This window comes from Canis lupus, chromosome 27 (genome assembly GCF_011100685.1).
Source record: "Canis lupus familiaris isolate Mischka breed German Shepherd chromosome 27, alternate assembly UU_Cfam_GSD_1.0, whole genome shotgun sequence".
NCBI lineage: Eukaryota > Metazoa > Chordata > Mammalia > Carnivora > Canidae > Canis > Canis lupus.
Genome location: NC_049248.1, coordinates 1,260,648 through 1,272,634, shown reverse-complemented (window position 1 = coordinate 1,272,634; position 11,987 = coordinate 1,260,648). Strand labels below are relative to the sequence as shown.

The window sequence follows — 11,987 nt, the reverse complement described above, 5'->3', positions numbered from 1 at the left end:
CTCAAATTACTTTTCAGGGTGACTGCCCAGCACAGGATGAGGTAACTAGCCATACCTTTTCTGTAACAGACTCACTCTGACCCCCATCTTCGCTTCCCCCCCAGATGTGAAGAGCTTTAGCCATATCTGGTCAAACCACCTTGGGTTTGCTGACAGCAGGACTTATCAGTTGTCCCAAAGCATGCTTAGTAAGTAACCTATGTGTACACTTGAGTTGAGTTTCAACATAACTCAAGATAGTTTCAACATAACTCCCTCCGTCTTGGAGGGAGGCAAGATCCTGGACACAGGGAAATTCAGTGAACTGCTTCCGCCAAACCTCACTCCCACCCTAGCCACACTCATTCTCTCCCCAGTAGGATTCATCCGGATTTATTCAGTTCTCACTGGAGTCTCAAGTGAGATGGTGAAACTGGGCCCACAGTGAGGAGCTTGGGAAACCTGCTCTGCCGGTCCAGCTGAGAATTCTCCTGTGGAGAGGAATTACGTCCTCTGTATTTATTACACAAACTGGGGAGGCCAGAGCACAAGTCAACCAATCTCTCCTGAATCTTTAAAGCTCTTAGTTCTAAAACTATGAAAACTCTTCCTGATTGGAAGATACTGGAAGAATAAGTAGCAAGCTCAATGCTACAGGCTTCTGGGGAGGATCAAATGAAATAGTACATTTGAGAAAACTGAAATATTATCAAGTGTGTACCACTCACTCCACAGTTAGACAACTTGAGCCTGGCTGTAGAGGAAGGAAACAAGAACAACCAAGGTTTATTATGAAGGTCTAAAGCAAAGAAAGTTAGCAGGAGGAAGCCCTGCCCCAGACACAATATTTAAAGGAACACAAGCTTCCTAGTGTAAGGAAGGAGACTCTCAGTGAAAACTTCCAAAAGTTAGTCAAGCCAAAACTTAGCACTGGCAAGCCCTTTTAACAGGTAATGGTGGATGCTGTACATGAAGAAACCTAAGCAGAAGAGGATGATCATGAAGGACAAGGTAATGAGGGTGTAGATGGACATTCGCTTCTCCATAGTACCCCGGATCAGGCAGAAATAGGGTCCAGGGCAGCTCTCGGTGCTGCAGCGCATGACGGCTTGGCTCACCAGGGGCAGGTGTTGGTACATGAGAAGGACTAAAAACACGCACTGTGCACCAACCTGCAGGAGAAAGTAGAGGAGGTACAAAAGCAAAAGCATCTTCTCTTGGTGGAAGTTCAGGATGGACTTCTTTGGAGAAGGGACATGCTCCTGGATTCCCACCATGGAGCCCTCCTCCATTTCATCTGCCACTGACTCCACTGACTTGGCTTTGTTCTGCTTATGTCGAATCTGGGCCATGAAGAATTCCATGAGGAAGAAGAGGGCCAAGAAAATAAAGAAAAAGAAGTACCAAATTCCCACTACAGGACTGCTAAAACGTTTCTCAAAACACTCAATTAAACAAACATTGGTGATGTTGCCGTGGCACCAGAAATCTTCATGGATGGGGGCCCATGGCATGCGGACCACGTACACCACCACTCCATACACAGCAATGAAGCCAAACCACAGCTGCCGTCCAATGTAGTAGCCGGATTTGTCACCAGCCACAGAGTGTAGCACAGGGATCAGTCCAGCTACTGCCGCTGCAGCCATCTCTTCAGACTCTCAAGAGACCACAGGACCCGAGACCAGGAGAACTCACGACAGCGCCTCAGGAAGGGCAGGAATGGAAAAGAACACAGGGTCAGAACGTAAGAGCAGGTGCCAAGAATCCTGAGCACATCCAAGGGATTGGCTCAGCTTTCAGCCTATGATAAGAGCCATGCATTCAGGACATGCCCAGATGCACTACAACTACATATCTCCTACTGTCTCTAGTAGGAGAATCAAACTTTATTCATATTTACAATGCCCATATCACCTAGTATAGATGATTACATCTAAGGATCTAATTAGACTCGATAAATGAACAAAGGAAGGATGGAGCGAATCAATGAATTTAACAAATCAAGAGTGTCTGGCTGTTCTAGAAGCCCCATGGTAACCTCTGTACTTCGTATCTTTGCCAGAAGATTTCCTAAGACTATAGAGAAAAGGAATGAAACATTTCCTTCTTTCTTGCACATGACTTCTGTTCCATCCACAACTCTTCAGAGGGTACCTATCACCATACTTTAATAATAATAATAAAAGTAATAGTAATAACATAAATAATGAATGATACAAACAATAATAACAGTAATGATGATTTAAAAAACATTGGCCACTTATTGACTGCCTATATATATCAAGCCCTGCGCCAGTGGTTTAGATACATTACCTTTACAGAAGGGTAAAACATTGTAAATATTTTTATTAGTTTGATTTTGCTAATTGCCAGTGCTTGTCCTCTCTTATGTATGTTCTTGTACATGATGATGACCAATCATTTAACTTAAGATATAGAGCATTTAATAAAATTTTTTGGGTTTTTTTATTGTAATGAAATACACATTAACACAAAATCTGCCATTATGACCATTTCTAAGCATACGCTTCTGTGGCATTAAGTACTTTGCACTGTTGTGCAACCATCATCACCATCCTCCTCCGGAATTTTTTCAGAAGCTCTGCCCCTAAATAATAGATCTCTCCCCTTAGCCTAAGTCCCACCCTCTCCCACTCCCTGGAAACTACCACTCTACCTTCTATCTCTTTGAGTTTGAATACTCTAAAAGAAACCATATTATATATATCCTTTTGTGTCTGCTTTATTTCACTTAGCATAATGTCTTCAAGTTTCACCCCTGTTGTAGCATGTGTCAAATTATCCTTCCTGAATATTATTCAGCCATTGTATAGTTAGAATACATTTTGTTTATATATTCATTCAGTGATGGACATTTGGGTTATTTCCACTTTTTGGCTGTTGTGAATGAAGCGACTATGAACATAGCTGTATGAATTTGTTTGAGTTTCCACAATCACTTCTTATGAGTATATAATGAGAAGCAAAATTTCTGGATAACGTGGTAAATATATGTTTAACTTTTTTGAGAAACAACCACAATGTTTTTCATAGCTGTTGTGTCCCCTACATACCGACCAGCAATATATAAGTGTTCCAATTTCCCCCATATCCTTGCCAACACTTATTATTTTCTGAGGTTTTAAAAAAATGCTTTGAGAGGCACCTCGGTGACTCAGTTGGTAAAGCATCCAACTCTTGATTTCTGCTCAGGTCATGATCTCAGGGTCTTGAGATGGAGCCAGATGTCAGACTTTGCACTGCAGGTGGAGCCTGTTTGGGATTCTCTCTCTCCCTCTCCTGTCCCTCCCCCATGTTCGAGTGCGTGCACTCTCTCTCTCTCTCTCCCCCCTCCTTTCTATAAATAAATAAATAAATAAATAAATAAATAAATAAATAAATAAATAAAATATTTTAAGATGCTTTGGGTTTTTATTGATAAATTGTCACAGCCAATGCTGAAAATTCTCCTTCAAAGGTACCTGAGACTCAGCAATATTTCTAAATTACCCCCAAGTATCAGGTCACATCATTCATTATCATTCAAGCAGCTCATACACAGGAATCATGAGAGGCAGGCTTCAGAGTGAGCTGATGGATAGAGTACTATGCAAGACTACCTGCTCAGCCTACAAAGGACAGTGACTGATCAAGAAGAGCCAAAGGGGTAGATGGGACAGTGGAGAAACAATACAAATACTGAGCATTTACTATGTGTTAAGTCCTCTGTTATAAATGGACAGTTATGTGGTTCATTATCTCATTTATTCCTCAGAACAGTCTTATGAGATAAGTAGTCTTAATTTCCAGACAAGAAGGCTAAGATTTAGAATGCTTAAGTAACTTTTCCACAATTATTATACAGCCAAGTACATGAATTAGAAACCAGAGCGTTTAAACAAACCAGGATTAGAAACCAGAGCGTTTAACTCGGTAGCTTGAACTTTGGACTTTGCCTACTTCGCTAGTGCATGGCCCAGAGATGACAGGGAAGAAAGGAGGAAGGCCATGGGTTCCCGAAATCTCACCTGCCAACTCTTTTGGAAAATAAAATAGCTGGTGTCCAGGCCCACAGGTCTTTGCTTTTTTTTTTTTTTTTTTTTTTCCTTCAGAGACAGCTTTGTGGCCAAATCCCAGTCAGCTCAAGTTAAAGCATCAAATCTCCAGTAACGTGTTGCATGGTGACTAAAAGCTCAGATTCTCACTGCAGCATCTGGAAAAGTGGATCCCATATGGACCACCTGTGTCCCTGCTTCTGCTGCCATAGCTCTGAAGCTCTGTTTCTTCTCTCCTTTCCTTTGTGCTCAACGGAAACCTCCTTCCTCACCAACTGCTCCACTCCTTGGAATCTCCCAGCTAGCTGCCTCATTGGCTGTGCCACCTGCCTGTCTTCACAGTGTCTACGAATCACCACTCTCAGAAAAGCAAGTCTAGAGGAACCATCAGATCAAGTCTCAAGTCTCCTACAGTGTAGAAGTGAGAATTGGTATGAGGTCAGGAGCCTGCTCGAAATATTGAGCCAGGTCCCTGGTGATATTCGTGTCGTGATCTGTTCCTGGATTCAGATGGCCCAATAGTCTGAATCTGGAACAGACCATCAGCAGATTCAACAAGAAGTATCTGGTACCTTTCCCATTCTTCTCAAACCTCCAGCCCCACTCTCCTAAACTCTCATCTCATTTAAATTGAAAAAACAGAAATTGCCAGCCAGGAAACTCTCTCCTTTTCCACCTGAGTCCCAGATCCCATTCGTGGACCCTCTGAGAAACCCTGCCCAGACCCTCTGTCCCCTGAATCCTCAATTTCTGCCTGTCTGCAGAATCTTCCCACCAGCATCCCATTGTCCCTACCTAGCTTCAACACTCTTATTTACTCTTCCTCCCAGCCAAGTTGCTGGAAAGAGCTGGCCCTCTTCTATCTATGCTGTCTCCACCTCCTCACCTCTCTGATCCACTGTCAGCCCCTCTTGTGTGGGGAAGTCAGTCTCTCCATTCCCATTAGAAGAATGATGAGCTTGCTTTAAGTCAAGCAATGAGAATGACTGCTTCACTGCTTTCTTTTTGCCTTACCTGAAATCTCACACCTAAATGTTCAATTACAGTCATTCTATTAGACTAGGTCTATAGCATATTTATTTTTTTCTTGACAATTTTAATTTTATGGTTTAATACTATAGTCATAATGTAAGTTACCACAAATTCTTCAGAACTAAAATTATAAATAGACAAGAAAAGAAACACTTGGATCAATTAGTGTATGATTCACACAATTTCACAGGAATTATTATGTAAATTATTAAATATATGGAAAAAAGTATGCAGTCATTTAAGCTCTAAATCCTCAGTGCCTGGCATAAAGTAGATCTCAATAAATATTTGATGAATATGTGAATGAAAAATACAATGCTCAGAGAGGGAAAAACTGCAAAATGTTATGTGTTCAATAACCACAACATCATTTCACTATGGATGCCTATCATGAACTAATAAACAATGTATAGATAAGTAGAAATAGAGAAAGCATTAGAATGGTGGATTTGTAGGTGGATTTCTTTCTTTTTTACTTATGTAGATATTATTATAATGAATACAAACTAGATTGTATGTATAGAATGCTCTGTAATACAATTATACATGCTTAATTTGGTGTTTAATTTGGTAGAGGATGGAGTTTTGGTTGTCTCTTGATATAAATCAAACCATTTCAAAACTCAGTAACTTAAAACAGCAATGGCTTGGACGCCTGGGTGGCTCAGCAGTTGGGTGTCTGCCTTTGGCTCAGGGTGTAATCCCAGGATCCAGGATCGAGTCCCATATCGGGCTCCCTTCAGGAAGATTGTTACTCCCTCTGCCTGTGTCTCTACCTCTCTCTCTCTATCTCTATCTCTATCTCTATCTCTCTGTCTCTCTCTGTCTCTCCCCAATAGTACCTGGAGGTTTATTTTTCTCATTTGAAATTTTATAAAAATTATTTTTAGTGTTGTTTTTTATTGTGGCAAAGTACACATAACATAAAATTTACCATTTTAACCATTTTTAGGTGTATAGTTTAATGGCATTAAATACATTTATAATGCTTTATCAAACTATCACCACCATCTATCTCCAGAACTTATTTATCTTCCCAGACCAAAACTCTGTAGCCATTTAATACTAATGCCTATTTCCTCTCTCCCCTGAATCCTTAGCAACTACCATTCTACTCTCTGTCTCTATAAATTTGACTACTCTAGGGACCTCATATAAGAAAATCATACCACATTTGTCCTTTTGTACCTGGCTTATTTCACTTAACATAATGTCCTCAAGGTTCATCCATGTTATAGCCTGTGTCAGAATTTCTTTCTTTTTTAAGGCTAAATAATATTCCATTGTATGGATATATCACATTTTCTTTATCCATTTGTCCATCTGTAAATAGTGGGATTGCTTTCACCTTTTGGCTTTTGTGAATAATACTGCTATGAACATAGGTAAACAAATATCAAAAATGGTTTTTAAAAGATAATTAGTTAATTCAACCACTATTTATTTGGGCATCTACTGTGTTCCAGATGCTATGCTAGGTGCTGGGATTACAATAAATAAAACTATCAACGTGTTCAGCCACCTTCCAGAACTTCCAGCTTGAAGGGAGAGATAGAGACAACTAAGGAGATTTCAACATGGGGAGATATCTGTTAGGACAGAAAGAATATGAGCACATGCGCTAGCTACCCAGCCTAATTTTCTAATAAAGGCTTTCTGGGTACTATTACTTTGAACCTGAGATCTGAAAAATAGTCTGGTACAACAGTGTGGGGAGCAAACAAGTGCGGATAGCCAGAGCAGTTTGGGAAGTGACACAGAGGCATCTGGGTCAGAGAATGAGAAAATGGGATTGGTAGGCAGTGAAACTAGAGAGCCAGGTAAGAGCCAGAAGACACAATGAAGGCCCTTGGAAGCCTGGTATAAAGTTTGGATTTATCCTAAAAATAATAGGAAGCCATCAAAACATTCCAAGTAGAGAGGTGCCATGATCTAGTGTACACTTTACACTAACAGCCTATCTGGGTGTGAAAGTGGGTGGGACAGAATGGTAGCAAAAGAACATAGGAAGCCACTGTGAGTATCTAATCCATCAAGGGTGGAGGCTTGGACTAAGAGGAGAATGGGAAATATAGATCAAGGACAGCTTGTGGTTGATGAAATGTAGGAAGTGAAGGAGCAGGTGGGATCAAGAAAAAGAGATCCAGCAGTAGTTAATAAACAGACCATGTAAGCATAAAGAGAAGTGTTGCAGAATATTGATAATCTAGTGTAAGGGAGTGTCTTGACTTTTATTTCTTCTTCACCAAGGATCTGGGGTATTTTTGTTTTAGTCTGCTCAGATCTTCTTTATTCAGCAGCCAGATTCACTGGAACCTGCTTGACCTCTTCTATGACCTACATCAGAAGAGCTACCATGTTCAGAACATAATCTATGACCTGCTACTCTCAAAATAGTCTGTTCTAGACTGAGTTGTGTCCTCTGCACACCCCCCTCCAAATTCATATGTTGATACTCTAATCCCCAATGTGACTGTTTTGGGAGATGGGGCCCATACAAAGGTAATAAATAAAGTCAAAGGATAAGGGACACCTGGGTGGCTCACCAACCTGGGTGGTTGAGAATCTGCCTTTGGCTTAGGTCGTGATCCCAGGGTCCTGCAATCGAGTGCCGCATCAGGCTCCTTGCATGGAGCCTGCTTCTCCCTCTCTGTGTCTCTGCCTCTCTCTCTCTCTCTCTCTCTCTCTGTCGCTCATAAATAAATAAATAAATAAATAAATAAATAAATAAATAAATAAATACTTAAAATAAAATAAAGTCATAAGGATAAGATCTTAAACTGAGAAGACTGGTGTCCTTGTAAGTAGAGGAAGAGACACCAACAATCTCTCTCTCTCTCTCTCTCTCTCTCTCTGCACCCTCACAGAGATGAGGCCATGTGAGGACATAGCAAGAACACAGCCATCTATAAGCCAGGAAGAGAGGCCTCATCAGAAACGAACCCAGCCAACACCTTGATCTTAGACTTCCGGCCTCAAGAACTGTGAGAAAGGGGTACCTGGGTGGCTCAGTTTGTTGAGCATCTACCTTGGGCTGAGGTCATGATCCCAGGGTCCTGGGATCCAGCCATGCATTGGGCTCTTTGCTCATCAAGGAGCCTGCTTCTCCCTCTCCCTCTACCTGCCACTCCCCCTGCTTGTGTGCTTGTGTGCTCTCTCTCTCTGTTAAATAAATAAAATCTTAAAAAAAAAAAAAAGAACTGTGAGAAAATAAATTTCTATTGTTTCAGCCACCCAATGGTATTAGTTATGGCACCTCTAGTAGACTAACACAGTCTCAAGAGGTAGGAATTACCATCCCCATCTATAGAGGAAGAAACTGAGGCTAGGAAAATTTTAGTTGGCTAAGACCCCACAGGTAGTAAGCAGCTCATCCCAGCATCTAGGGCAGACTTCCTTATAGAAAGCCTTTGTGTTTGCAGAAAATTGTCTGGGCTACCCTGGAAGTACCAAGTCTTTCCCCACTCTTTCTAAAAGCCTAGCTGATGCTCTTCCTCACAGCCTGTTGTACAGACCTATAGAATGATGGGACTTCAGGGCCTGCTCTGAAACATTACCCCAGACAGGTGTTCCAGGCTCAGACACAGAGATCTCCTGCCCTGTTCCACCCTCCTGAATAGTGAGGGTGATTTCAGGCTGGCTATAAACTTTTCAGCAAGAAAAGAGCTGTTTCCTGGCTTTATATGATTTCACGTCAGACTCCAGCACTTTCACTACCTCCTGAAACTGCAAAGTTGCTAGTTGTAAAGAGGAGTCCTTTCTTTTTTTTTTTTTTTTCTTTTTCTTTCTTTTTTTTTTTTTATATATTTTTTTATTGGAGTTCAATTTGCCACCATATAGTATTAACACCCAGTGCTAATCCCATCAAGTGCCCCCAAGAGGAGCCTTTTCTGATTAAATTGATTCTGTTTACCTTGTGTAAGCTACTGAAGCTTCTAATAGCCTTGTTTAAAGTATAGGTGGATGGGATCCCTGGGTGGCGCAGCGGTTTGGCGCCTGCCTTTGGCCCAGGGCGCGATCCTGGAGACCCGGGATCGAATCCCACATCGGGCTCTCGGTGCATGGAGCCTGCTTCTCCCTCTGACTGTGTCTCTGCCTCTCTCTCTCTCTCTCTGTGTGACTATCATAAATAAAAAAAAAAAAAAAAGTATAGGTGGACATGGGCCCTACTAAAGCAATTTCTGGGGCAGCCCAGGAGGCTCAGCGGTTTAGCGCCACCTTCCGCCCAGGGTGTGATCCTGGAGACCTGAGATCGGGTCCTGCGTTGGGCTCCTTGCATGGAGTCTGCTTCTCCCTCTGCCTGTGTCTCTGTCTCTCTCTCTCTTTCTCTCTCTCTCTCATGAATAAATAAATAAAATCTTTTAATAAGATAAAATAAGGCAATTTCTGAAGTTGTAGCTGAACCAAATAAAATTGCTGATTTTATAGGTCAAAAATGATCAAATATCAGCAATTTCATACATACAGTTAGCCCCCAGTCCTCCCTCCCCCATTTGCTAACTTCTGGACTTCTGGATTTGTTCAGACCTCATGCCACTCTCTGACACCTGGGTCCCTAACTTCTTCCTACCAGCTTCCCTGGTGGTGGCCCAGCCTTGGATGCAGACAGAACCTGGGAAAGAAGTCCACAAAGGAAAAGAAATGGAAAGGTCAAAGAGATAGAAGGAGAGCCCCAGAAACCAGGGGAGTAGAGATTATAAGAGGACCCGACCTGGCAGATTCTTCTCTCCCTGAGGCTGCTACGACCATGGAACTTCTGGAGTGCCTCCATAAAATTCCAGGAAGGCATGGGGAACAAGAATAACCTCAGCACTGCCAATCCTGGCCCATTGATGGCCTTTGTACAGCCTAGGTGCTAGGTTCATAATAAAACAAAGCAAAAACAACCATGTCACCATTCTCATCAAAACCAGCCAAACTGGGATCCCTGGGTGGCGCAGCGGTTTAGCGCCTGCCTTTGGCCCAGGGCGCGATCCTGGAGACCCGGGATCGAATCCCACGTCAGGCTCCCGGTGCATGGAGCCTGCTTCTCCCTCTGCCTGTGTCTCTGCCTCTCTCTCTCTCTCACTGTGTGCCTATCATAAATAAATAAAAATTTAAAAAAAATGTTTTAAAAAAAAAAAACCAGCCAAACCTGGTAGCTGGAAGATCTCATTTGGCAGATGTTGGCAGGATTTTGTCTGAAAGACCTGTGGTTCAAGGCAGGAACAAGATAAATTCAAGGTAAGCAAAAGGCTCCCGTACCCTGCTACCTTTTTGGGCCCCCAGCTGTGGCTCTTTTGGGGATGCCCCACTGTGGGCTGGATGAGACCCAGAGGTTTAGATGAGCTGAATTTTCAGAGGCAGTGAGGGGCTGTGGTTCAAGTCAGCCTTTCCTGGAGTGCTGCTTGCTGACTCGAAGCAGGAGCTGAATTAGGGCTCTCAGAATGGGTACTCTCCACTTTCTGGGTGGAGCTTTCCATGAATTAGCCACTCAGGGTAGCATCCCTGTCCTGGGTGAAATAAATGCAAGTAGCACTCTCTGGGCATCAGGACAATCTACAAGCCCAAGGCTGGGAGCTGAAGGCAGCTTCTGGTGCTGAGGCCTCTACATTTAAAAGGGGTTTTCCCATAGAACTGCCCAGCCCTCTTTCAATCCAATCTTTAACTGGATTCCACCTTCCTAGCTCTGACTGATCTGGTGCCAACAACTAGCGAAAGAGGGACAAGTGAGCTTGGAAGGAATTTAGGAGGGAAATGCAAGGAATGGGAAATTTCTAGCCCAGCTCTAGGAAAAAGGGACTCCTCAGTAGTGAAACTGATGATGAGTAGGAGGAAATGAAGACAGTAGGTCAAACCCAACACCTGCATCCAACGCAACATGTTTTTTGAAAATAGAAAGGTGAGGGGAGGTCCATCTGCATCCCTAGGGCCACCAGCAAAGACTTAAAAGAACAAGGATGTATGTGCTGTTAGGGCTAAGGCTCTAGCTCCAGGACAGCCAAGAGATGGGAAAGTCAAGGTACTAATGAAGTGGACTGGGAGTGAAGAAGTAATGTCGCATGAGTTCCAGGTATGAGAACTCCAGGCAACCTCCATCATCTCAAGAACAGGTCTTTGATTAGAGTAAGAATGTCAGGACACCTCCTCACTCCCTCATTCCAGAGGTCAGAGTGCATGAGCCTGAGCAAAGTAAGGGGCAACTTCCATAGAAGCAGACCAGTTGGGCAGCCCAGGTGGTGCAGCGGTTTGGCACCGCCTGCAGCCCTGGGTTTGATCCTGGGGACCCTGGATCGAGTCCCACATCGGGCTCCCTGCATGGAGCCTGCTTCTCCCTCTGCCTGTGCCTCTGCCCCACCCCGCCCCTCTGTGTCTCTCATGAATAAATAAATAAAATCTTTTAAAAAAAAGAAGCAGACCAGTTAAGAGAGACAGAGGTGAACATTAGTGGAAGCTGAAGGAGGTGGCACCACTTTGCAGCATCAGTACAGAGGCCCACCCTGTGTGTGGTAAGGAAGCCACCCTGGAAACCCTCAAGTGGCCCCACCCATTAGAGGTGGTTAATATTCATCAAACCACCACTTTGTAATACTAGCTCACATTAGGACTTTGTTCTGTTCTCTCTGTGGCACCCCTACCTACTGCCTGAAGGAGCTAAATAAGTAATAAGTACTAGCCCCCACTAAAGCTAAGAGAGATGTTTAAGATGATGTATTTCACACTGTCTTAGTTTGAATTAAATTCAATCATGCTACACATGGCCCCAGAAATAAACCAGATAACCAAGACCAAGGACTATGATAGAAGTGTGTACTCTTGCAAATGGAGGGCCCAGGCAATATGCCCACAGTCTCTGAAACAGCAGCCAGAAGGAAGTCATAGCCCAAATATCTACAGAAATTCCAGGGCCATCACAATGAGGATGACTGTGCTCAGGAA

General features: G+C 43.0%; 1 protein-coding gene across 1 annotated transcript; it reads right to left on the bottom strand.

The window, feature by feature from the left end:
* Positions 1–734: 734 nt before the first annotated feature.
* On the bottom strand, positions 735–4,330 carry LOC100685493. Its single transcript, XM_038576316.1, has 2 exons — positions 4,011–4,330; positions 735–1,685 (listed from the first exon to the last, which is right to left on the bottom strand). The coding sequence occupies exon 2, from the start codon at positions 1,626–1,628 to the stop codon at positions 888–890; it is 741 nt and encodes a 246-aa protein (XP_038432244.1). The 5' UTR covers positions 1,629–1,685; positions 4,011–4,330; the 3' UTR covers positions 735–887.
* Between the last annotated feature and the right edge of the window lie 7,657 nt (positions 4,331–11,987).